The sequence below is a fragment of the Erinaceus europaeus genome, chromosome 6, assembly GCF_950295315.1.
Source record: "Erinaceus europaeus chromosome 6, mEriEur2.1, whole genome shotgun sequence".
NCBI classification, from domain to species: Eukaryota; Metazoa; Chordata; class Mammalia; order Eulipotyphla; family Erinaceidae; genus Erinaceus; species Erinaceus europaeus.
In genome coordinates, this window is record NC_080167.1 from 63,095,840 (window position 1) to 63,123,421 (window position 27,582).

At 43.1% G+C, this 27,582-nt stretch overlaps 1 protein-coding gene across 1 annotated transcript; it reads left to right on the forward strand.

Moving 5' to 3' along the window:
• Positions 1 to 90: 90 nt before the first annotated feature.
• On the forward strand, positions 91 to 27,582 carry RAB18 (RAB18, member RAS oncogene family). Its single transcript, XM_007525901.3, has 7 exons — positions 91 to 310; positions 6,706 to 6,761; positions 18,788 to 18,849; positions 20,513 to 20,585; positions 22,418 to 22,536; positions 22,613 to 22,679; positions 25,654 to 27,582. Exons 1-7 carry the CDS (start codon positions 243 to 245, stop codon positions 25,827 to 25,829), a joined length of 621 nt encoding a protein of 206 aa, XP_007525963.1. The 5' UTR covers positions 91 to 242; the 3' UTR covers positions 25,830 to 27,582.

The window sequence follows — 27,582 nt, forward strand, 5'->3', positions numbered from 1 at the left end:
ACCTCAGCGCTCCGAAAAGACTCTTGGGACTGCGGGTTTGCGCAGCCGCACAGGCCCCCTTCAAGCCGGAACCGGAGCGTCCCAGGCTCGGGCAGCCTCAGTACCCGGTGCGAAAAGCAGGTGGCAGCCGAGCGCGGCGCGGCGCGCGTTGCGCATGCGCGGCAGCTCTCCGAAGGGGGTGGTTAAGGGTTGAGAGGAGGCTTTCCGGGCGGTCAGCTGGCTGGGAGCGGCGCAGGGTCAGGATGGACGAGGACGTGCTGACCACCCTGAAGATCCTCATCATCGGCGAGAGCGGCGTGGGCAAGTCCAGGTGAGGCAGCTCTGCGAGGCGGAACGAGGGCGGCGCGGCTCCTGTGGGCTCGGCGGACGCCTGACGCTGGGCCGCGTCGGGAAGGGTCAACGGCGGCGGCGATGGCAGCCGGGGCTTCGAGGGCCTCGCGCCCGTGCCCCCCCTCCTCCTCCCGCCGCGCGCGCCCCCGCCGCCCCCGCCGCGCGCCCCCGCCTCCGGCCCCTGGTCGCCGCCGCAGGAAAACAAGCGCCGTCACGGAGGCCGCGCTCGGCCGGCGGGGCGGCTGCTCGGGCCCAGGGCGTGGCGGGCGGCGTCTGGGGCCTTGAACCCGGCGGAGGCCAGTCCGGGCCCGGCTTGCAGCGACCTGTCACCCGGCGGGGTCGAGGCTTTGGGGCTCCCGTCAGGCCTTCCCGAAAGCCGGAGAAGTTGGGTGGCGCCGTGGCCTCGCCTTCCTGGCCTGTGTGGGTGCGGGGGTGCACCCCGGGGTGCTGCTCCTGGGGCCGAAGCCGCGGGCTCCTGCCGGTGACTGTGGCCTTCAGTCTGCAGGTGCGGGGCGCAGGCCCGGTGTCCCCCCCCCCCCCCCCGCCCTGTTGGGATGGAGGACGGAAGATAAACACAGGCAGCCACGCTCACGCCTGTAAACCCGCCCGCGCGCGCCTCTTAGGCCCAGGTGGGTGTTGCAAGAGGCCTGTGACTTCACCCAGGTCTCCGGAGCAAAGTTCCCCGGGTGAAGTCATCCACAGGACACTCAGCTTCCAGAAAGTGCCAGCTGTCAGCAGTCGCCTCCTCCAGCTCTTCGCTCTGGACACACTTGCGAGCGAGCGTCCCAGAAGCAGAAGCAGAAGCAGAAGCACCCCCTCCCCCCACCCCGCCAGACACATGATTTTTTTTTAAAACAATCTTTCTTTATTCCCTTTTGTTGCCCTTGTTTTTATTGTTGCAGTTATTATTGTTGTTATTGATGTCGTTTTGGATAGGACAGAGACAGAAATGGAGAGAGGAGGGGAAGACAGACAGGGGGAGGGAAAGACAGACACCTGTAGACCTGCTTCACCGCCTGTGAAGTGACGCCCCTGCAGGCGGGGAGCCAGGGCTCGAACCGAGATCCTTATGCTGGTCCTTGTGCTTAACCCGCTGCACTACCGCACGACTCCCCAATTTTTTTTTTTATGGGAAAATAAATAGCTACTTTATTGGGGAATTAATGTTTTACATTCGACAGTAAGTACAGTAGTCTGTACATGCGTAACATTTCCCAGTTGCCCGTACACACAATTTGATATGGAAGGATGTAACGTGTTCTGGACTGCTGGGTGTTTGTAAAGGGTGGCGATGCGTGTGCACAGTTCTGCCCGTTCAGTGTACGCCGTGCACATTGGAGTGCAGATGAGAACTGTGTTTGGTATAGAATGGATGGACACGGGGCAGCAAAACTGTGTGTGCTGCTTAAAGGTCAGCATAGCATGATCACCAGCTAACGCACACACACACACACACACATACACACACTGATCTGAGTTAAAAAGGTGAGTTTGGGGAGTCAGGCTGTAGCGCAGCAGGTTAAGCACAGGTGGCGCAAAGGACCATTGTAAGGATCCGGGTTCCTGGTTCGAGCCCCCGGCTCCCCACCAGCAGGGGAGTCGCTTCACAAGTGGTGAAGCAGGTCTGCAGGTGTCTGTCTGTCTTTCTCTCCCCCTCTCTGTCTTCCCCTCCTCGCTCCATTTCTCTCTGCCCTGTCCAACAACAATTACAACAAGGGCAACAAAAGGGAGTAAGTAAATAAATAAAAAGGTGAGTTTGGTGGACTGCTGTCTCGATAGAAACTCCCCCACTTGGAGACATGACCTTGTTCAGGTCAGTGCTTGTGGAACCGCTGGTTTTGAAGTCAGATGACTGAGACGCACTTCATGGTTGCCACACTTTCCCCATGTGCTGAGTGGATGGACGACCGGATGGCTAAGCCGCGGGAGCATTTTTGAGAAGGTTGGTGGGAGGTGCAAGTGTCCACATTAACGGAGTCTCTCCCTCCAGAGTCACGTCTGTTAAGTGACTTACTGGCCTCGGTTTTCTTCCCTCGAATAGACTTACTCGGGTGTAATCTGGTCTAGACTTTTTTCCCCCCCCTCCTCTGCAGTACTTCCGAGGTGAGTTTTCAAATGCTCCCTACAAACTTTTCACAACGTTCACCTCTTTCAAGAATTTCACTTAGGGAGCAAGTTCTTTTTTAGCCAGATATTGGTGGATGTGACATGTGGAGAACCGCCTTGAACACATATTTCTGGATAGATGAGAATAAATGACTACTAAAGTATAAGCTTGTGTTCTGAAGGTGTGTTAGTACAAACCATATGTCCAGCGTTTAATCTGAAAGGATCGTTCTAACCAGTAGTTTGTTTTCTATGTCTTTTTCTCTTTTTCCTCCTAGACTTAACTGAATTTCTTTTTTAAATTTTACTTAGTAAGGGAGATAGAGAAAGATATGAAGAGAGAGACCAGAGCACTGCTCAGCTCTGGCTTATGGTGGTGTGGGGATTGAACCTGAGACCTCAGAGCCTCAGGCAGGAAATTCTTTTGCAGAACCATTATGGTGTCTTTCCACCCTAGTTTCTATTTTTTTTATTTTTATTCCTCCAGAGTTATCATTGGAGCTCAGTGCCAGCACTACCAATCCACTGCTCCTGGAGGCCATTTTTCCCATTTTGTTGCCCTTGTTGTGGTTGTTGTTGTTATAGCTGCTGCTGTTGTTGTTGGCTAGGACAGAAAGAAAGCGAGAGAGGAGGGGAAGACAGAGGGGGAGAGAAAGACTTCTGCAGACTTGCGTCACAGCTTGTGAAGTGACTCCCCTGCAGGTGGGGAGCCAGGGCCTCGAACTGGGATCATTACTCTGGTCCGTACGCTTGGCGCCATGTGTGCTTAACCTGCTGTGTTACCGCCCAGCCCTCCCCCCCATTTCTATTTCTTTACAGACCTTTATGGAGTTAGTGGAATTGAGATGTCACTTGTGTTGTTGAGAAATCATTACACAACAACATCTGAATTAGCTCAAATATGTAGGTTATTTTTCCAGTTTAATTCAGCGTGTTGGAGAGTAAACTGTATGACACTAGCCAGGTCAGGATTTTAAAACTAATGCCACCACTTTTATAACCTTGTATGTGACACTTGAACACTCTAGGCCTTTCTTTTTCTGAGAAATAAGAGGTTGGGATCCTCACACATATGTTACCATGTGCAAGCCCCCAGTCCCTCACCAGAGGTGAAGCAGAGTTGCAGGTCTCTCTCTCTCCCTCCCTGTCTCCCCTTCCCCTCTCAATTTCTCTGTTTTGTCAAATAAGTAAATTGAGAGAAAAAAATAACTTGAAATAAATGATTTTTTTCTAAAAAAGAAATGAGGTTGGAATAGGAATCTCTCTCCAAGCCCATTAATGCCAAATATATAGCCTTCTGTGACTAGCCTGACCAGTTAGAAGTGTTTCAGTAACTGGTTATTTATGTTTTCCCGACCCTCTTCTGTCCTCACCCTTTTGGTCAACTTAATATGTAAATAAAGAAATACAGATTAGTTATAACCACACTCTCCTTTGCATGGAATGTACTGTGCTCCTTTAACTTGGAAACTGAATGTTTAAATATACATCCGTTGGAGCATTACTTCTCAAGTCATTTTTGGGAGTTGTAGTTTCAAAGTCTTAACAGAGCTGTGAACTTCTCTGCCTGAACACTGCATTCGGCGAGTTGAGAGGCTTTGTCTGCTGTCTCGCCACGCTCTGCCCTCCACCTCCTCTAAGAGCTGCTGACTTAGACTCAGCAACTGCCCCGGTGCTCTGCAGCTCTCCTGGCAAGTACAGTTGGCCACAGGGTGCACTGTGTGGGTTAGCAACTATGTGAAAAGCAGCAGGCCAGCAAAAAAGGCCTGTGGGGTCGCTTCACAAACGGTGAAGCAGGTCTGCAGGTGTCTTTCTTTCTCTCCCCTTCTCTGTCTTCCCCTCTTCTCTTGATTTTTCGCTGTTTTTTTAAAATTTTATCATATTTATTTATTTATAGCCAGAAATCTAGAGGAAGAGGGTGATAGACAGGGAGAGAGACAGAGAGACACCTGCAGCCCTGCTTCACCACTCTCAAAGCTTTCCCCTGGAGAGGGAGACCAGGGGCTCCAACCTGGGTCCTTGAGCGTTGTAACATGTGCTCAACCAGGTGCGCCACCACCCAGCCCCCGATTTCTCTGTCTTGTCCAACAACAACAACAGCAGTTGCATTAACAACAGTAATAACAAAATGGAAGGGATAGCTGCCAGGAGCAGTGGATTGGTGGTACAGGCATCGAGCCCCAGTGATAACCCTGCAAAAACAAACACACACACACACACACACACACACACACACATGCACACACCAGCCCTGTGTCTGGCACATTGGTAGTGTTGAATGAAAACTGTTGTTATTGTTTGTGTTACTGTTCTATTCTTACTCACTCTCTCCAAGGCTATTTAGTCTCTGTCTTTGTAATGCTTTCTGTGGTAACCAGATATATACACCTCTTCTAGTCTTAAATGATGGCTAACTGACTTTTTCTGGAATCTTTACTCTTATTAACTTGAGGTTTCATGTGGGGAAGAGAGAACCTGGGTCACGTGCCTGGTAAGGCACACTCGCCAGTGAGCTAGCTCTCAGCCCCCCCCCCAAATTTTTTTTTTTAATTTATCTTTATTTATTTAATAGATAGAGACAGCGAGAAATCAACAGGGAAGGGGGTGATAGAGATGGAGGGAGAGACAGAGAGACACCCGCAGCACTGCTCCACCACTTGCCAAGCTTTCGTCCTGCAGGTGGGGACTGGGAGCTTGAACCCGGGTCCTTGCACATTGTAACATGTGCGCTCAACCAGGTGTACCACCACCCGGCCCCAGAACAATTTTATAGGTAGTCTTTTCAGATTCTCACTAGAACTGTAGACCATTCATGCTAGAGGCGAGGAAGGATTGTTATTGCTAGCTTGTTATTGTTATTGCTAATGGAGCTCAGGGACAAGAAGTCTACAGCTCCATTCTTTTGTTTTGGCTTTGATGGCACTGGTTTTTTGGTAAATAAAAGAAAGCAACATCAAGAAAAAAGGGAGTGAGTCCTTCAGGTGTCATTGATAATGACACTGGGTTTGGCAACTTCCAAGAGGCCATTATGTTTTGAAGTATAAACTGGGCAAAGAGCGGTCTCTAGCAGCAATAATGTTTTTCTAGAGCTGAGATATGTAAAGGCTATTGTTTTGATTTTATTAATGCTAACCAGTCAATGGAACAATCTTTTGCTCTAAGAGATAATATAGGGAAGATCGACTAATTTGATAAGTCTAGGTCTTTATGCAAAACTTAAGATATTTTTGAAGAGCTTCTTTTTAAAAAATTTTAATTTGTTAGAAATTGAGAAGAAAGGGGATATTGGGAGGGGAGAGAAAGAGAAACACAGCCCTGCTTCACTGCTTGTGGAACTTCCTTCCTGCAAGTGGGGACTGGGAACTTGAACCTGGGTCCTTGCCCATGGGAAAGTACCCCAGTCAATCCAGTGCACCACAGACCAGCCTCCTGGAGAGCTTCTGATGTAATGCTTCATATTAAAAATTTCTCCAGACAAAATGTGGAGAGGACTCTTCGGAAGTCTTTTGACTGAGTCTTACTTTCTTCACTGGTTTCTTTACCACTTCCTAATTTCTGTCCTTCATAATCTTTAAACACGAGGGCTGTGGTCTTTCTTGCCTCTTTCTTTCTGCCTGTCTTTCTTGTTTTCTTTGTTTCCTTTCTCCATTTCTTTCTTTCTTTCTCTCTTCCTTCCTACATTTCTTTCTCTCGCTTTCTTTCAAAATGTACAGCACTTCTTGCCATTTCTGTCTCTGAAAGCCTCCAGTACTCACTGTTGTCTACTTGATCTCATGCACACTGCCTGGCATTGGGCCTGGCACCCCTGCTGTACTTGTGGTGTTTGTAGCCCCGATTCTTCTGTTAGTGATAATGTTAATCGACACAGTTCACTCAACTATCATACTTGCATTTTGCACTTGAATTCAGAGTGGATTGCGCAACAGCTTCAAAATAATTAGTTTATTGCATTCCAGTGGCTTATCCCACCCCCCTTTGGCTCATATAAATTAGAGTATGTCACGATGCTGGTATTTTGTTCTCAAGGAATATCAGTGCGGTTTAGATAAGAAAACCCACAAACCTTCCACATTTGGGGGATTGTGGAGGGCGTGGGGTATGCTTGCTAGAAGCTCCTTTGCTCTTGGGCTTCTTGAACTGCGCCTGGATGGAAGCAGCATTCCTGGGAGCAGAGCTCCTTCAGTTGTCCTAATCTGTGTCTGATGTGTTACAAAGTCAAATTCCTAATCAGGTTTTTTTTTTTTTTTTTTCCCCAAACATCTCTTCTAGCCTGCTCTTGAGGTTCACAGATGATACTTTTGACCCAGAACTTGCAGCAACAATAGGTAAGCCTCTGTTCAGACATTTAATAAAATGCAGTGTATTTTCTAGCCTTCAGGCTGTTTGATCTTAGGCCCTGCTACCCTCACTGCTTCTATGAATGCTGAAGTCTTAGGGGTCTCTGAGGTTAACCTTGGTGTCCTTCAGCTTTGGAAACCTTTTAGATCTCATCGCACACAAATCTTCCATATGTGTTGTCTCATGTCGTGTCGGTAACCCCACAATACTGTGACTTTTGTGGAGACACTTATTTCCGGTACTGTTGCACTGTCTGTCTACTAGCATCCCGTTGTTTGAGTACCATGTGCTTGATACTACGTCAAGCGGTGGGCTTGTGGCGGGGAGTCAAGGAGAGTCGAGTAAAGGAGAGTCGCGCACACTTTACCTCTGATTCTCTGGTTTAGCATTCGTTACACACGACAGTCAGTGGCATTAAAGTCTGTGTAGAGAGTAGAGCTACTAAATACCTCTAAAAAGTTACTTATTTACTAGAGACAGAGAGAAACTGAGAAGGGAGGCGGAGCTAGAGAGGGAAAGAGACAGAGAGACACCTGCAGCACTGCTTCACCACTGCTGAAGCTTTCTCCCTGCAGGTGAGGACCAGGGGCTTGAACTTGGGTTGTTGCACACTGTAATGTGTACCAGGTAATGTACACTGTAATGTGTACCAGGTAATGTACAGTTGCACACTGTAATGTACCAGGTGTGCCACTACCTGGCCCTGTCTTTTTTTTTCTTTTCTTTTCTTCTTCTTTTAAATTTGATAGGACAGAAAGAAACTAAGAGGAAAAATGGAGAGAGAGAGAGAAAGAGAAAGACACTTGCACTGCTTCACTGCTCATGAAGCATCTCCCTGTAGGTGGGGAGTGGGGATTGAACCTGGGTCCTTGTGTATGGTAATGTGTGCATTCAGCCCAGTGCACCACTGCCCGTCCCCTGCCAGATGCCTCTTTTCTTCTGAATTATTAAAAAAAATATTTATTTATTCCCTTTTGTTGCCCTTGTTTTATTGTTGTAGTTATGATTGGTGTTGGTGTTGTTGGATTGGACAGAGAGAAATGGAGAGAGGAGGGGAAGACAGAGAGGGGGAGAGAAAGATAGACACCTGCAGACCTGCTTCACTGCTTGTGAAGCAACTGCCCTGCAGGTGGGGAGCCGGGGACTCGAACCGGGATCCTTATGCCGGTCCTTGTGCTTTGCGCCACCTGTGCCTAACCTGCTGTGCTACTGCCCAACTCCCGCCAGATGCCTCTTAAAGAGAAAGTTGAGATTGCCTATAAGTGGTTTGCCGTGCTAGCTAACATATGAGGAGGTAGAGCTATTATTTCATATAATATGTTAGGGAGTAAATGGCAATATAAAGATATCGATAAGCAGCTCGTAATAGTACAAAGAACCACGAGCAGGATTGCAGCTTGGGCTCTACTGAATTACTGGGTTATTGGAAAAACATGAAACTTTTTTTTTTGCCTCCAGGGTTATCGCTGGGGCTTGGTGCCTGTACTACAAATCCACTGCTCCTGGAGGCCATTTTCCCATTTTGTTGCCCTTGTTGTTGCATTTGTTGTAATTGTTATTGTTGTCATAGCTATTGCTGTTGTTGGATAGGACAGAGAGAAATGGAGAAAGGAGGGGAAGACAGAGAGCGGGAGAGAATGGTAGACACCTGCAGACCTGCTTCACTGCTTGCAAAATGACCCCCTGCACGTGGGAAGCAGGGGCTGGTACTGGGATCCTTAGGCTGGCCCTTGTGCTTTGTGCCATGTGGGCTTAACCCGCTGTGCTACCGCCCAGCTCCCTCATTTTTTTTTTTTTTAGTTTCTATTTATAAAATGGGAACACTGACAAGACCATAGGATAAGAGGGGTACAGTTCCAATCCCCTCCCCTGATAGCTTTCCTATTATTTAACCCTCTGGGAGCATGGACCCAGGGTCATTATGGGGTGCAGAAGGTGGGAGGTCTGGCTTCTGTAATTGCTTCCCTGCTGAACATGGGCGTTGACAGGTCGACCATACTCCCAGCCTGTCTCTCTCTTTCCCTAGTGGGGCAGGGCTCTGGGGAAGTGGGGCTCCAGGACACATTGGTGGGGTCGTCTGCCCAGGGAAGTCCGGTTGGCATCATAGTAGCATCTAGTGCCTGGTGGCTGAGAAAGAGTTAAGATAGAAAGCAGAGTAAATCGTTGACTTATCATGAACCTAAAGGCTGGAATATTATGGATGGAGATATGGGGTCTCCATTTTGGAAATAACTAGTAGGTCTATTTTAGGTATATTCCAAGGGGATCCATGACCCAACTAATTTTTGCCTGCACCTAACATCTTATATGCAGGTGTCCTAAACTGTTGTCTGGGGGGGATGGTGTCATATAGTTGGAAAAAAGACCAGAAAGCTGGATCAGGGAAGAGAATAGCTCCCAAATATGGGAAAAGTATATAAGTATTGTTAACTGCAAACCCTTTTAATCTGATCTGGGGCCCATAGTTAGCACGGGGGCCTACGTAACCTCTGCATCCTTGTAGGTCTGAGCTCACATTCCGTGGACACTGCTAGGAACATTCTAGGCTGTGCCAGTTTCAGGACCCATCATCCTTGGGATAGCAGAGTATGCTATCCAACCTCCCTTTGGAGAGTGGAACATTCCCTACCATTGTTGATCCACATTGAGGACCAGGTCTGATAGGGGCCCACAGAGGGGGCCCATTATGTTGTTCTTGATAGAGATGACCAGTGACAGTGGAGAGAGGGATCTTTTAGAGGTCTAGGCCATCATGGGAAAAACATGACATATTTTTTACATAGAATACATCGTGACTTTCCTGACAACCCATAGTCGTAGTATCATCTAATTTTATTGCCTTCTCCTATAAATTGAAACATTTTGGTGACAGGTAGATGAGAAGTCTAGCTCTGAGATTTCACTAAAGAAAATCTTAAAATCATTGTTAGGGAAAATAAAGTATCTCTTAAAAGATTTTGTTTTCATGTACTCTTTTTACTGTTTGGTTGGTATTTAGAAAGTTGTCAAATAGAACAATTTCCTGGGTCTGCTACCTTAGTTCCCAGATGTTAGTGTTCATTACGTTTGTTTCTGTCACTTCTTAAAATCTCTGTCCTTCCTACTTCCCTTCTGACTTTGTTAGTTTCTTTTTTTTTTTTTTTTAAAGATTTTATTTATTTATGAGAAAGATAGGAGGAGAGAGAAATAATCAGATATCACTCTGGCACATGTGCTGCCGGGGATCAAACTCAGGACCTCATGCTTGAGAGTCCAAAGCTTTACCACTGCGCCACCTCCCGGACCACACTTTGTTAGTTTCTTAGGATGTATATTAAGTTCCTGTAATCTTAGTCTTTCTCTGCTAAAGACGTCCTAGAAGAACCGATGTGACTGGCTTCTGTGGGTTTTGGCTTTTGTTTCTGTTGCTTGGTAGATAGTCTTGTATTCTTACTGCTTTTCTCTGTGAACATTTGAAGTTTGATTCAGGAGTATTTCCAGGCCTTTGAATTTTTTGGGTTGTTTTACTTCTCACTTGTGAGATAATAATATCTCTGTGAAGTCAGACTGTCATTTGTTAACCTGTGTCCTGCATCGGAGTCAAGTTGGAACCTCAGAGCCTCGCCTGTTTCTGACAAGACATTCCTCAACAACCCTGTCTCCTCGCTGAGAAACCCGTCTTTTCTCTAAGAAGAGAACAATATGTTTCTAGTATGAGGCAGACAGGAGGACTTAGACAAGCCAAAGCACCACTCCAATGCATGCAGTGCCGGGGATCAAACCGGGAGCCTCAGGTGTGAAAGTCTGCTCTGCTGGTTGAGCTGTTCCCCAGCTACTCCTCTCTATAAACTTTTTTTAAAGAAAGAGTTATTGGAGTCGGGTGGTAGCACAGCGGGTTAAGCACACATGGCGCGAAGCACAAGGACCGGCGTTAAGGATCCTGGTTCCAGCCCCTGGCTCCCCACCTGCAGGGGAGTCGCTTCACAAGCCGTGAAGCAGGTCTGCAGGTGTCTGTCTATATTTCTCTCCCTCTTTGTCTTCCCCTCCTCTCTCCATTTCTCTCTGTCCTATCCAACAACGATGACAACAACAGCAGTAATTACAACAATAAAACAACAAGGGCAACAAAAGGGAATAAATAAATATAAAAAAAATAAAGTAAGAGTTATTATTATTGTTATCATTGGGGTTTTGTCATTCCAGGCTGACTTGTTTAGACAGAGACAGAAAGACAGGGAAGGACTGCACAGCACCCAAGTTTTCTTCAGTACCATCTGCCTTTAGTGCTTAGGGGCTTGGACTTGAGCTCATGTCTTTTTAATGTGCGTGTGTGCGCCCCCCCCCCCCCCCCCAGACCCGGAGCGCTGGCTGCTCTGGCGAATGGCGCCAGGGATTGAGTTGGGACCTTGGGGCCTCAGGCATACACATCCTGTGCTTTAGTGACAGCTCTCTCCCTGACCCTCCTCACCCCCTGAACATTTTCTAATCTTGCTGTTGTCAAGTGCCTCAGGACTGTTAGGCATTGTATAGTTTTTCTCTCCTTCTCTCCTCCCCTTTTAAAAATTATTTATGTATTTATTTATTTTGCCTCCAGGGTTATTGCTGGGGCTCGGTGCCTGCACTACGAATCCACTGCTCCTGGAGGTTATATTTTCCCTTTTGTTGCCCTTGTTGTTTATCGTTGTTGTTGTTATTTTTGTTGTTGCTGTTGTTGTTGGATAGGACAGAGAAATTGAGGAGAGGAAGACAGAAATCAGGAGAAAAAGATAGACATCTGCAGACTTGCTTCACCACCTGTGAAGTGACCTCCCCCTGCAGGCAGGGAGCGGGAGGGGGGGCTCCAACCGGGATCCTTATGCTGGTCCTTGCACTTGGCACCATGTGCGCTTAACCCGCTGTGCTACTGCCCGGCCCCCTATTATTTATTTTTTTGCTACTAGGTATCAGGGTAGTTGCTGGGGCTTTTGCATTTACATGATTCTAATGCTCCCGGTAGGCACTTTTTCTTTTTCCCCATCTTTTTCCTCTGCTGGGGAGTTATACAGATGCACCGGTCCTTGTGCTTTACGCCACCTGCGCTTAACCCGCTGTGCTACTGCCCAACTCCCTGAGCTATTTTATTAATCCACCCTCTCCAGGGCACTTGGGTTATTTCCACTCTTTGGTGATTATGATTACAAAGTTTATAAACATTCAGTTACAGGATTTTTTATATGATTCTTGGTTTTAATTTCTCTGAAGTAAATGTCCAGCAGTGGAGTCACTGGTTATAGGTATATGCTTGACTTTGGAACAAAATTTGGCCACTTTTTTTTTTTTTTTTTAAATAAAGTTAACACTTTGCATCCCCACGAGCAATATATGAAGGGTGTTGTTCTTCCACAGCCTTGCTTATTATTTTTAACATGCTGAGCCTTTAGTTTTTAAGCAGATTTATTCGTGTATGAGCGAAAGAGAGATCCCAGAGTACTGCTCTGGCATATGTGGTATCAGGTACTAAATCTGGGGCCATGGGCACAAAGCCTGCAGTCTACCCAGTAACCACCTCTCTGCTCTGAGCACATTCCCCCCTCAAGATTTTTTTGGGGGGCATATTTATTTATTTATTTATTTATTTATTTATTTATTTATTTATGATAGCTCACTGGTTTTGGGTGCTGCTTTGTCATGCAGGTGACATGGGGTACAGCCCAGCCCCCCTGCACCGCAGGAAGCTTTGGTGCTGTGGTATTCCTCCTTCTGTCTCTATCTGAAAATGTTGACTTGCTGGTGAAGTCCTCATGATGACCATAAACTAAGAGTTATGAGAAAGCAAGTCTTTTAGTTTAATAAGTTGTTTAAAATGAAAGTACATTGGATAGAGACCTAGAAATTGAGAAGGGAGGAGAGACACACCCACGTGCAGGACCATTTCAGTGCTGATGGAACTTCCTCCTGTAGGTGGGGAGCGAGTTTTGAGCCTGGTCCTTGAGCACGGTATGGTATGCCTCAACAGGGTACACCACCACCTGGCCCCAAGAGGTTACTTGCTTTTTGATGAGAGAGATAAAAAGAGAGAGACCAAGACAGCAGAGTGGTGCTCAGCTCTGTGATGTTGCAGGGCTTGCACCTGGAACTTCGAGATCAAATAAGTCACGGATGTGTGTATTATATTGTGGAATAAGTACAGTTAGTTATACTGTGTTGCATACCTGAAAGTTATCAGAGGATGTTGGCTGGTCTTGTGGTCATTTCACAATAAATACAAATGTCAAATCATAATGTCATACACTTGAAATGAATACTATGTTACATGCCAATTATACTCTAAACCCCGAAATAATCAAATTTGTAGTTGTCTAAATTAAAATATAGAATCACATAGGATCAACCTGGTACCCTGGGCCACCTTAATTACAGACTGTTGTCCTGAGAACAGTTGAAACCATGAAGATATCAAGGAAGGTTAGTAGGAAAGAGAAGATACGTATCTGTCCTCAGCAAAAGGGAATCGGAAGTTCCTCAACCGATAAAGAACAACTATGAAAATATAACTAGTGCCATAGGGAAAGGTAAAAGTCAATGCTTTCCCTTTAATCACAAGAACAAAATAAGAGTTTTAGGTTATTTACTTACTTACTTAATTTATTTATTTACTTCTACTCAAGACTGTACTGCAGATTTTTAGCGAGAGTATGGAGACAAGAACGACAAGGCATCCAGATTGCAAGAAAGAATGTAAGTGCCCAACAGAATCTCTAGGAAGAAAAAAGTTCCTAGAGTTCAGGTTAGCAACATTGGAAGTTACAAAATAATGTTTTAGAAATCAGCTTCTTTCTTTCTTTTTATTTAAAGATTTCGTTTATTTATTAATGAGAAAGATAGGAGGAGAGAGAGAAAGAACCAGACATCACTCTGGTACATGTGCTGCCAAGGATTTAACGCAGGACCTCATGCTTGAGAGTCCAATGCTTTATCTACTGTGCTACCTCTTGGACCACGAAATCAGGTTATTTCTATATATTAGCAATGAGCAAAGAGAAATTGAAAAACAAATAGAATTTTACATTCAAAGGTATTAAATTCTGAGGGCTGAATATATAAAAACATATAAAAAGCACTCTAATAGTATTCTAGAAATTTTAAAATTCGTAAATAATTGAAGAAATAGCACCGATCATAGGACTCCATAGCGAGAGATTAATTTCCCCCAAATTGATCTTTCTAATACATTCCCTATCAAAACTTCACCAAGCTTCTACTTTTTTTTTTTCCCATTCCGTTGCCCTTGTTGTTGTGCTTGTTGTAGTTGTTACTGTTGTCATAGCTGTTGTTGTTGTTGTTGGATAGGACAGAGAGAAATGGAGAAAGGAGGGGAAGACAGAGAGGAGGAGAGAAAGATAGACACCTGCAGACCTGCTTCACCGCTTGCGAAGCGACCTCTGGCAGGTGGGGGGCCGGGGCTCGAACTGGGATCCTTACGCCGGTCCTTGAGCTTTGCATGGTGTGCACTTAACCTGCTGCGCTACTGCCCGACTCCCAAGCTTCTACTTTTAAATAGACAACCTGATTCTAAAATCATTGGGAATTGCAAATGAATTAGAATAACTAGCACAGCTCTGAAAAAAAAAATGTAGATTAGCAATAGTAAACAGCTAGAGGAATCAAGATAGAGGAATATTAACACAGGCAGATAAATAAGAATCCAGAAACAGATGTACAGACATGGCTAACAGACCTTTTTGAGAAGTGCAAAAAGGATGGTCATTTCCAACTGACTGCTGCAATTGTTGGTAGATGTCCAAATATAAGAATGAAAAGATATCAGGAACCCCATCCATACTCGTGCTGTACCCCAAAATTAAAATCGAATGACAGATTAAGGTAACACTCAAAACTGTAAGACTTGTAGAAAAAAAAAAACCAGGAAATATTACACAAATGTGAGACACAAGATACAGCACTGAACTCATCATCATAAAAGAAAAAACTGGGTCAGAGAGACAGAGAGGGAGACAGAGAAAGAGAGAGAACTTGCAAATCAGAGGTCCTTGTTTGATCCTTGACAGCAAATATACCAGAGCTGAGTGCTCTGGTCTCTCATGAAAGAAAAAGGGGAAATAAATAAAGAAAAATAGAAACTGATAAAGTAGATCTCATTAATTAGAAAACCGTCTGCTCTTAGAAATACACTACTACCAGGAGGCAGTGGGCATAGCTCTCCAGGAGGGCACAGCACCATACCAGGTGCGAGGCCCTGGGTTCAGGCTTCACCTCAAGAAGGCAGCATGGGAGTTCACGAATAGTGGAGCATTGCTGTGGTGTCTCTCCAGTATCTCTCTCTCTCTCCCTGGCTCTGAAATAATGGAAACATTGGCCCAGGAAGTCACTCCGCAGTGATATCTAATGTGCAAGGCCTCGGCACCTCTTTTAAAGAAAGGAAGGAAGGAAAATACAGCTTACTGTCAAGAGGAGTCACTGACAGGGAAGAAAACATTGCAAATAATTACTGCCAAAATGATCTAGGAGGTTCAAAAAGAGAAACCTTAAAAATCAGTAAAAGACTTTAACAAACATTACACACAAGGACACACACACACACACACACACACACACACACACACACACACACACGGCTGGGGGGGGCGGGAGAAATATGGATAAGTACTTTTTAAATATTTTCCCTTTTGTTGCTCTTGTTGTTTTTCATTGTTGTTGTTATTGATGTCATCGTTGTTGGATAGGACAGAGAGAAATGGAGAGAGGAGGGGAAGACAGAGGGGGAGAGAAAGACCCCTGCAGACCTGCTTCACTGCCTGTGAAGCGACTCCCCTGCAGGTGGGGAGGCGGGGGCTCAAACAGGGATCCTTATGCAGGTCCTTGTGCTTTGCGCCACACGTGCTTAACCCGCTGTGCTACTGCCTGACTCCTGGATAAGTACTTCTAAAGATTCTTGGTGAGGAGATGGGTGACCCCCTAAAAGGCGCACTTCACAGTGCAGGAAGATAGCACTCAAGGCACAGCACCACACAGGAGCACTGTGCACAAGTGCTGTGGTTTCTCCTCTCTGTCCCTCTCTTCTTTCCTCTGCTTCTCTTTTCTTTTTTGAGATTTCTTTTTAAAATATATTTTATCTATTTATTTGATAGAACCAGAAATTGAGAGGGAAGAGGAAGATAGAGGAGAGAGAGACATCTACAGCACTGCTTCAGTGTTTGTAAAGCTTTCCTCCTGCAGGTGGGGACTGGGCACTTGAACCCGGCACATAGTGCACCGTAACATGTGTGCTCAACCATCTGGCTCTTCCTCCCCTCTATTTCTATCCTAAATTTAAAAAGATGAGTCTGCCAGGAGCAGTGGAATTGTATAGGCATAAAGTCCCAGTGAAACCGTGGTGTGCAGAAAAAAAAAAGATTCTAAACCTTCGTGATTAGACAGTGCAAATTAAATCACAGTGAGATACTGATAGTCACCTTTCACAATAGATACAGAGTCAGGTGGGGAGTTTGCCCAGCAGCTGAGCGCTGGACCTGTGTGCTTGTCCTTGTTTCTTTTTTTTTGATTGCCTTCCTCCATTTCATTCATTGACAACTCCCTTCCCCATCTCTGACCACACCAGTCTATTCTTTTTATGAACTGTAAAGGATTTTACATGCAAGACCATACATCTTTCTCTTTCTTACTTGTTTTACATAATACCTTAGAGGTATTATGTAAAATAATAGACTGGTGTGGTCAGAGAGTAAAACGGAAACTCAGTTCTGGGAATACTGAGTCTCTTGATTCTTGTGTAGACTAGCTGGTTGATTGCAAGAAAGCTAGTCTGTTTTGGAGCAGCTATGTGGGTGATTAAGGAGAAAAAGTACTTATATACCCTTTGTAGTACCTTGGGAGCTTGGCTGCTGGTTTAAAAAAAAATTTTTTTTTTAAATTATCTTTATTGGATAGAGACAGAAAGACATTGAGAGGCAAGGGGGCGATAAGGAGGGTTAGAGACAGACAGACGCCTGCAGCCCTGCTTCACTATTTACAAAGCTTCCCCTTGCAGGTGGGGACTGGGACCTTGAACCTGGGTCCTTGGACATTGTAACATGTGTGCTCAACCAGATACACCACCACCTGGCCCCTGAGTTTTTTTTTTTTTTTTTGGGGGGGTTTGTCACAGGGTTTCTCTGAACTGACTTTTCAGTTAGAAAGAGACAGAAAATGGGGGGAGACAGAACTCTGAAGCTTGACTGCTATTTCTTTGTGATGTTTACCAGTGATTTTGATTAAGTCCATATAGCAAGTCAGCCATTTCCCTCATCTGAATTTCCTTAGATTTTGGTTTTCTTAAAAACAATATGAAGAAGATGTAAACAATTTGATATTTTTATAGAAACCATTTGATAATATATACGTATCTATTTTCTTTCTAGTTAATTAATTGCATTTGGTTATGTGATTTACAGTTAACCTTAGAGACCAGTTAAATTAATGAATTAACTAAAGAAGACAAAAACAAACTTTTAAGACTGTAAGACCAAACTTGAAAAAGAAAAGGCCAAATTTATAGTTGCCAAAAGGGGCAGGGGTTAAAATTCATTAAAAGGGTCAGCTATATGAAGGATCGAGTTAAGACTTTTAGTGATGAAATCAATGTAGTAAATATAGTTGTTAGTTTTTAATGATGAACACTTAAAATATGGTTTTATAGGTTCTTATATAGTATAGGAGTTCTTTATCTGGACCTGATGAATACACGCTTTGGGTTTTTTTGTTTAGCTCCTGGGTCCGTCTAATGGGCACTGCCCTCCCTAGAGGTTGCCTGTCACTCAGCGTGGCTTTATCAGCATACCACACTGGCCCAAAACACCAGTTTCCTTTTAATCTTCCTCATACAGAAAAACCTGGCATGTCATACGTTTTGAAATGGCTTATTACCCAGTTTGTATATGTAATGGATCATGAGAGATCCTGCAGGAATTACTAACATCTTTCCATTTTGGTGACAGGCAGCATTGAGCGTGTGAGATGGTTGGTCATCTTAGTAGGCACTGCTCTGGATTAATTGTGGCAAGCAAATAAGATCTTTTGAAAGTTCCTTTCCCAGCTTTTTGCACTAATTGTTTTTCCTCTTGCCAGTGGGCTAGACTGCGTATTATTTTTAATACTCCTTACAGACGTGGGTGGGCAAGCCAGATGCCCCGCACAGCTGCTTTTCCTGGAAAGGGAGCAGTTTGGGTTGGGGGGGTGCTGTAATGACACCATAAGTGATTTCTTAGGAATCCCCTCTCCTAGTTCAGTGAAATGGCTCCGTGGATAGTGAGCCCCCACCACATTGAGGGAAATTTGGCGCTATGGTCCTCCCTCCCTTCCACTCTCCTTCCTCCCTCCTTCCCTCCCTCCCTCCCTCCCTCTCTCTCTTTCTGTCTATCTTTCTCTTTGCCTCTTTGTCTCTGTCAAAAATAAAATAAGCTCTCCTTACACAGATTAGTTCTTTTTTTCTTCTTTTATTATTATTATTTATTCCCTTTTGTTGCCCTGCCCTTGTTTTATTGTTATAGTTATTGATGTCATTGTTGTTGGATAGGACAGAGAGAAATGGAGAGGGGGGGGAAGACAGAGAGGGGGAGAGAAAGATAGATACCTGTAGACCTGCTTCACTGCTTGTGAAGTGACCCTCCTGCAGGTGGGGAGCTGGGGGCTCAAACTGGGATCCTTACCCTGGTCCATGCGCTTGCGCCATGTGCGCTTAACCCGCTGCACAACCGCCTGACCCCCCTCCATTTTTTTTCTTACTTTAATTTTTAAAATTCAGTTTTTATTATTTTTTTTTCAAAAAGTGCAGATCAGTAAGTGTTTAATTTTGCAAGCATTTGATTTTAATTTATCTTGATTTGAATCCTAAAGTAACGAACTTTAGTGTCACTTTTTAAAAAAATCTATAACTAAGAATTTGGGGTGCAAATTTGAGTATTTTATAAAATGAATTTCCTGTTTGGGGGTTATTGGTAACTGACTTTAATATATATATATTTCACTAAGATTCTTAAAGAGTTTTTATTTCTTTCAGGTGTTGACTTTAAGGTGAAAACAATTTCAGTGGATGGAAATAAGGCTAAACTTGCAATATGGGTAAGACTTGAAAATATCTCATATAAAGATCAGATAACTGGGGGAAGGGTCAGGCAGCGGCACACCAAGTTAAGCGCATAGTACAAAGCGCAAGGACCCGCGCAAAGATCCCTTTTTGAGCTCCCAGCTGCCCACCTGTGTATGGGGGGTCAGTTCACAGTGTGAAGCAGGTTTGTAGGTGTCTATCTTTATCTCTCTCTCTCTCTCTCTGTCTTCCCCATCCCTCTCAATTTCTCTGTCCTATCCAAAAAAGAAAAAATTGAAAAAATGGCCCCAGGGGTGGTGGATTGGTAGTGCAGGAACCGAGCCCCAGTATAAGCCTGGAGGCAGTAAATAAATAAATAATATTTAGAGAAGCAGAAATTGATGTGTGTAATTTGTACTAGTGGGTTCTCAGAAAATTATGGTATGTTTTGTCTTTTTAAAAATTTTTTCTTTATAGAAAACTGTGGGAAACACATCATGACGTCCTTTACTAGAGCACTGCTCAGCTCTGGCTTATGGTGGTGTGGGGACTGAACTTGGGACTTAGGAGTCTCGGGCATGAGGATAGTCTCTTTGCATAACCCTTATGCTATCTTCCCCCATCCCATCATGACTTTTCCAGTAACCCAACAAATAACTTTTGGGAGATTTGATATTTTTTTAAAGGGAAAACAATAAACAGCTATATCTTTTAATTGAGTAGTTAAATAGATTTGTTTTACTTAAATGTTTGCAATATGTAATCCCTAAAGAATATCTAAATTGAAGGAAGTATAACAAAATCATATTGTCTCCCAGAGAGAATCATAATCATTGAATATGTGTTCCTTAAGATTTTAAAAAGAGCCTAGACTGAGCTAGCACTAAAGGCAAGATAGTTATTGGGGGGAAGGTGAATAAAATGATACATAGGGAAAATGATTTTTTGTTTATTCTAAGTATTTATATGATATGCTTACCAGCTTTGAGGTTTATAAAAAAGGTTTTATTTATTTTATGTCTATTAGGGAAAGATCAGAATGTTACTCTGGTATGTGTGCTGCCAGGGATTGAACCCAAGGTCTTAGGCGTGGAAGTTCTGCTGTGTTTTGGAGCCACCTCCCTGGCCACACAGGACTGGTGCCCAGTCTTTGTTTACTTTTCTTTATTAGCCTGTGAACCCAGCTATTCTGATCTGGGTTGCCCCGTGAAGTAGGCCTCTTTCTGGTAGTTCTGAATAAAGTTGCATTAAATGCAGAAAAGACCCAAAATATTCATCATCTGTATCTGTCTACTTATCTGTCTTGTTTTCCTCCTCCTTTCCTTATCAATATGTGATTGCTAATACTGTTATTTATGTAATTGATAAAAGTCATCATTTTGTGTATCAATTTCCACATATATACTATGATAGTAGTGGTTTTTAATAGCCTGGCATGTTAGAACTGGTCAGAAGTCGGCACACTGAGATGCTTCAGGGTTATGTAGAAGTGTCGCCTGGGTGCTGCAGATTGAAACAGCAGGTCTACTTGCGCTGTCTAATCTCATTCATCTTCTATGTAACAGGAAAAATCAATCTTTAAATGGGTCTTTGCCCAGGTATTGTTTTTAGAATACCGTTTGACTTTCTAGTCTTGAGTTAGTATGTCAAAGATGTATGTTTATGCTTTGTCTTAATTATAATTGTTTGTTACATTAGGATACTGCTGGCCAAGAAAGGTTCAGAACATTAACTCCTAGCTACTATAGAGGTGCACAGGGTGTGATACTAGGTAAGTTTTACCCTTAATATGCGGCATAAAGATAGATAATTATAAGCATTTGCAATTTTCCTTGTTTGTAATGGTCAATGTACTTTTTGTTTTACTTTAGTTAAAGGCTATTTTTATGTTACTTGAAATACATTCATTTTTATTTAGTGTTAACAAATAGAACAGTTGAAAAAACTAAGATCAGATTAATTTAAAGGCCCATTTTATTGAGGACGCAATTGAAGCTGATCTGTCTTCAAGTTGTACCAGAAAATGGTATTCAGTCATCAGTATGTCAGTACTTGCTACAATTCATAAATGAACAGTATCACTTATCTGTTTTATCAGTACTGAAAAATAGTGCTTGACACTGTTGATTAGCATAATCAACAGTGTACACAATTTAAAAAGCCAAATGCAAATTCTCAGTGTAAATTATTGAAAAGTACCCAATGCCTGTGGGAAACTGTTTAAAATGAATATTGATCAGTTATAGAGAGAATGTTTTTAGTATCATGACTTAAGAGGTTTTTCTTTAATTTCTTTTAGACAGTAATTGTTTTGGTTTGATATCACTTTAAAACTTGAAAACACTTTACAGTCCAGCAAGATAGCTCACTTGAAAGAAAAGAAAATGATATAAGATGAAAGTGAAGCAGAAGAAGTCAGGACTCCGTCTGTTAACTTTCTTAGCCTTTTAAAAATTTATTAATGGGGAGTTGGGCTGTAGCGCAGGGGGTTAAGCGCAGGTGGCGCAAAGCACAAGGACTGGCATAAGGATCCCGGTTTGAACCCCGGCTCCCCACCTGCAGGGGAGTCGCTTCACAAGCGGTGAAGCAGGTCTGCAGGTGTCTAGCTTTCTCTCCTCCTCTCTGTCTTCCCCTCCTCTCTCCATTTCTCTCTGTCCTATCCAACAACGACAACAGCAATAATAACTACAACAATAAAACAACAAGGGCAACAAAAGGGAATAAATAAATAAAATAAATATATTTTTTAAAAAAACAACATAATTAAAAAAATATATTAATGGTTTAACATTTACAAAGTGACATATAATTTGTATAACAGGGGTATAATTCTGCACCACTTTCACCACCAGAGTTGCGTGTCCCATTCATTCCCTCCACTGGAGACTGCAGTAGATCTCCCAAGGTCACAGATACGGGTTGACTATTATTTCTTTAACTGTCTATATTTATATATTTGGAGCATTTTTTTCTATGGCCCTGCTTTCTCTTCCTAAGTCACACCTACACCTATTACTACTTCTGAGTGTTCTTTCTTTTCTTCTCTTTTTTCTCAGTGTCCTGATAGAATTGGGATTCAGAGTCCTCTGGTCATTTTCCTCTAACATTTCTCCTCTGGGAGTATGGTCCAGAATTCTTTTTAGGGTGCAGAAGGTGGGAGCTCTGGCTTCTGTAAATGTTTCTTCGATGGATATGGGTGTTGGCAGGTTTCCGATCTTGAAAGTCTTGCTCTTAAGAAACAAATTAAAAGGGTCATAGATGTTCCCCAGATATGAATTTAAACACTTTTTGGACAAGCCTTTTTATTATTTTTATTATTACTATTATTTTAAATGGATAGCTGTTGTGCTGCTTAAATTAGTTTTCAGTTAGACTATAAGATATCCTTCCATTTTCCCCACAGTTTGTGTTAATAAACTTGGAACTATGAAAGTGGCTGGTTTTGTCATTCACTTGATCTTCCATCTGGATATGTAGATACTGATTGATAAGCATTGAAGGGTTAAGAACACAGACTTGCTTATAAAGTTATAGTAGCTCCTACTTCCCTATCAAAAACACATAGGCTTCACATTTGTCATGTTTGATCAATTTCTTTTTCAGTATATGACGTGACAAGAAGAGACACCTTCGTTAAACTGGACAATTGGTTAAATGAATTGGAAACATACTGCACGAGAAACGACATAGTGAACATGCTAGTTGGAAATAAAATTGACAAGGTAAAAAGTCACACACTTGGCTGTCGGGCTTTGTATTTTGGTAGCTTTTCTTAATCGTTGCATTTTATTTTTTTAGGAAAATCGTGAAGTCGATAGAAATGAAGGCCTGAAGTTTGCACGAAAGCATTCCATGTTATTTATAGGTAGGTGTGTGAGTAGGTTTTCATTATTATTTTTTAATTTTTTTAATATTTATTTTCCCTTTTGTTGCCCTTGTTTTTTTATTGTTGTTGTAGTTGTTGTTGTTATTGATGTCATCGTTGTTAGCTAGGACAGAGAGAAATGGAGACAGGAGGGGAAGACGGGGAGAGAAAGACAGACACCTGTAGACCTGCTTCACCACTTCTGAAGGGACACTGCTGCAGGTGGGGAGCCGGGGGCTCGAACGTTTTCATTATTAATGAACTATTAAACTGAAATTTATGTTAAACAGTTTTTTTTACTTATTTATTAATGATTTAATAGTGGTTTGTAAGATTATAACATTACAGCACAGTTCTCACACAAAGTCTTAGAGGCAGTTTGGCACTTTTCTGTGTGTGTGCAGGTTTGTGTTTCAACTCTTTATATTGCGCATGAGCGAAGACATCTAGTAGTTGCCTTTCACATCCTTGCTTACTTTACTAGACATAATCACCTCTCATTCCATCCATTTTGATCCAAAGGACACAATATTGTGGTGTATTTTATTATTTTTATTGCAGAGTAGTATTCTATTGAGTATATGTTCCGTAATTTGTTTACTAGATTTTCTCTTTATGAACCACAAAAATGTGTAGTTTATAATTACATCTTATGCTATAAAATCAATAGAACCAGTTTCTCTCTTTTTTAATTTATTTTTTCCTTTATTTGGGGGTTTAATGTTTTATATTTGACGGTAAATACAGTTGTTTGTACACGCATAACATTTCCCAGCTTTCCACATAACAATACAATCCTCCCCCCACCCCTTTCATCTGTTTCCAGGGTTATCGTTAGGGCTTGGTACCAGCACTATGAATCCAATGCTCCTGGTGGCCCATTTTTCGGATAGAACAGAGAGAGAGATCGAGAGGGGGAGGAGAGAAAGATAGACACCTGTAGACCTGCTTCACTGCTTGTGAAATGAAGCCCCTGCAGGGGAGGGTGGGGGCCTCGAACCAGGATCCTTGTGCTTCATACTATGAGCTTAACCTGGTGCACCACTGTCTGACCCCCTAGAACCAGTTTCTTTACTGTTCATTCTTGCCCCATTGCAATGTTTTATTTCCTGCAAAGCACTATTTGCTTACATACTTCCCATACCAGCATATGAGGGCAAAGTTTGCTAAGTTCATTGTTGTATCATCAGTGCTCAATAAAATTTATTTGAAAGTCATCAAATTGCTATTGTAACCACTGCACTCTGCCATAAAGCACGAAAACAGTCATATGTTGACCCGTCATGACTGTGTCCCGACACAAATGATGGGGCCAGATCTGGCCAGTCCTGTGTGCATACTGCACTTCTTTTTTTTTTTTTTTCCCTCCAGGGTTATTGCTGGGCTCGGTGCCTGCACCATGAATCCACCGCTCCTGGAGGCCATTTTTCCCCCTTTTTGTTGCCCTAGTTGTTGCAGCCTCGTTGTGGTTGCCATTGTTGACATTGCTTTTGTTGTTGGATAGGACAGAGAGAAATGGAGAGAGGAGGGGAAGACAGAGAGAGAGGGGAGAGAAAGATAGACACCTGCAGACCTGCTTCACCGCCTGTGAAGCGACTCCCCTGCAGGTGGGGAGCCGGGGGCTTGAACCGGGATCCTTACGCCGGTCCCTGCGCTTTGCGCCACGTGCGCTTAACCCACTGCACCACTGCCCGACTCCCTATACTGCACTTCTTAAATAGCAATGTACACACAGATCCTACTAGGCTCTCTCTATTCTTGTGGCTGCCAGGGCTTCACTGCTCCAGGCCAACTTTTTCAGAAAGAACGGGAGCAATGCTACAGATACATCTCTGTCTCTGTCTCTCTCTGTCTCTATCTGTCTGTCTCTCTCTCTACTCTCAAATTCTTTGTCTCTATCAACAACAGCAGCAAAAAGGTCACCAGGAGTGGCCGACTTTTTTCAGTGTGAGCACCAAACCCTAGTAATAATAACCCTGGTGGCATTTTCTTTTCTTTTACCCTCCTCTCTCAACTTCTGTCTGTCCTATCCAACAACAACAGCAGTAACAACAACAACAGCAGGGCAACAAAAGTGGGGGGAAAATGGTCTCTAGGAGCAGTGGATTCATAGTGCAGGCACTTAAGTCCCAGTGATAACCCTAGAGGCAAAAACAAACATACAAAAAACCCAATTATATGAAAAGTAAACCTAGAAAAACAAGTAAGAGCTAAGGGTCCATATGAATGATGCTGGCGGCTTAGATGTGATGCCAGTTGTGGGTGGTGGGACGTTGGCAGATTCAGGAGAAACTCTTGACAGTAAAAGCGGTTATGCTGGTAGACGGGGTGTTGAAGATGAGGAATGGGAAGAGTGAAGGTGACTCTGGGCTTTCAGTGTGACTGACTAGGCTTATTGTGCTACCATTAGCTGGGTTGCGAAGACTTCAAGACAAAGTTTGGGTGGGGGAGTGAGTAGTTAAGAATCTTGCTTAGTGGGGCCAGGTGGCAGTGCACCTGGTTGAGTGCATATTACAGTGTAGAAGGACCCAAGTTTGAACCCCTGTCCCTACCTGCAGGGGGAAAGCTTTGCAAGTGGTGAAGCAGTATTGCAAGTCTCTCTCTCTCTCTCTCTCTAAAGTTTTCTTTGTTGGCTAGAGACCATCAGAAATTGAGAGGGGAGAGAGTACTATCAGTAGTTTGAAGGATTAACTGAAACACTGAGAGAACTTTGGCCTAATATTTGAACATTATTGCAGTTTTACAAAGTTTGGAGCTTATTTACATACCAGTGTTCTTGTGACTAGAGTTTAGACAGCTCAGCTTTGAGGGCTGGGGGATGCTTCCTAGTAATGAACTGTGGGGGGGAGAAATTGCTGATTTGCTTTTCTATGAATTGTCAGCTGATACTTAGGTCATAATAGTGTTTCTTAAAAGTCATTAAATATGATCATAAAAAAATAGACTAATACTGACATCTTTCCTTCAATTTTAGAGGCAAGCGCCAAAACTTGCGATGGTGTACAGTGTGCCTTCGAGGAGCTTGTTGAGAAGATCATTCAGACGCCTGGACTGTGGGAAAGTGAGAACCAGAATAAAGGAGTCAAACTGTCACACAGGGACGAAGCCCATGGAGGAGGAGCCTGCGGTGGATACTGTTCTGTGTTATAAACCGGGAAATACCATCTCTTGCATATTTGATTAGATAGTGACATCTTTCTGTATATAAACTCTAACTGCTGTTTTTAGGGACCTTGCAGTTTGCACATAATCTGTTTTCTATCATGGCAGTACATACTTGCAAGAAACCCCACTTACCAGCTTTGCCATGCTTTTCCTGCATGCACAATTTGCAGTCTGAAGTTTTCATGTAACATCAGATAGATGTACCTTTCTCTGTACATTTGATTTTATGGTTTACATTTATCATGTGAATTAAAAAAAAAATCCCACCTCTCCAGCATATGTCGACACAAGGTCTACTTTTGGTCTGCTGAAGTACTCTTACCAATTACCAAGTTAGTTGTCATGTAGAACTCCTCTGACACCTTGGAGGTCCACAGGTATCACCAAACTGGGAGAATTCCCTTTCAGGAGTGGCAAGGAGCGTGATTCCCACAGCCTTTCTAGGCTGTTTGTTGAAAGATTCTGTTGTGGTATCTAGGTAGAAATCCTCTTTACAGAATGAGGCCAGACCAGTTTATAGTTAAATCTTTGTTTTGATGATGCTTATAAAATAGCACTGACATGTTAAAGTCTGGTCTTTTTAATCCAGTGAGTAGTTCACTTGCTTAATTGGAGTTTCATTTCTGTGAGATGTACATTGAAATTCACAACATCTTGTGCAGTTTTCCTTACGTGGTGTTGGCAGAAGAGCCACAGGAAGGACTCCACTCCGTTTTGGGTTCAGACGGACATGGCTAGTGTGTTTGTGTAACTCGTGTAAGTACTTAGTACTTTTTGAAAACCAACATCTTTTCCCATACACAGTGGTCTTTCCAGGCACCTCTGTTGTCTCTTGTGTAATGTTCAAGAGTATCTGTATCTTACGACTTCCGAAGATGACTAGCTGATACTCAAAACCTCCTTCTGTGTCTTGAGAGTTGGGGGGAAAAACACTAACTGACTATTTGAGAGAGGCACACTGTTTCTAAATCTTGATGTGTGTGTGTGGGGAGGGTGGGGGTGGGTGGGTGGGGTGGGGTGGGGAGGGAATTGTGTAATGAAAAGCCCTGGTAATTTACTATGACAAGTAGCCAAACCAACTTGTACAGACTAATAAATCTTTTTCCACAGTATTCGGTTTCCTAACCTCTTACTAGTGTGCATTATTTATCTTTTTCACTCATGTTATTTAATTTACTTTGCTCTTTTAATCCCCCTGTAAGTAATTCACCCTTTCAGGCTGATCACTATAATGTCCCCGTTGGATATTAATATCTGGGATTTTTTAAAAAAAATTTACAGTTGCAAGTGATAGACATTTTTGTGGGCTAGGTTTGTAATATGTGTGATAATGGATTTATTTCAAGTTGGGTTCTTATATATAAGAAAAATTTACACTATTGGTTCACTCCTGTTAGACTACATGTGATTAGAGATTTTATACACTCTGTATGTTTTTACTAAATATAAAACACGTATCATTTTAATGTTAGAGGAATGTAGCAAACATGTACTTAGCATTTCTGTTACAGTAAATCTTTAAATTTATATGTTTATACAGTGCCTGCATTGACAAGACATTTCCATTGTCTTTGCTCCTTGGGCTACACAATACTCTTTCTGTGCATTGGATTCTTACCTTGATTTGCTCAGAATTTGGGAACATGAGTTACTTACTTTTTAAAAGCTGATTTTGTTTGACAGATTCATATTGTAATCTTTTATAATTTTTGAATAAATATATCTTGCTTTCCCTAGA

What these genes read in the sequence shown, in the direction of transcription:
- RAB18 (XM_007525901.3), top strand. Translation starts at nt 243, where the DNA reads ATGGACGAGGACGTGCTGACCACCCTGAAGATCCTCATCATCGGCGAG. An exon ending in TGCACAGGGTGTGATACTAG is followed by an intron (nt 20,586 to 22,417) that starts GTAAGTTTTACC and finishes TTTCTTTTTCAG; the next exon opens with TATATGACGTGACAAGAAGA. An exon ending in TTGGAAATAAAATTGACAAG is followed by an intron (nt 22,537 to 22,612) that starts GTAAAAAGTCAC and finishes TTATTTTTTTAG; the next exon opens with GAAAATCGTGAAGTCGATAG.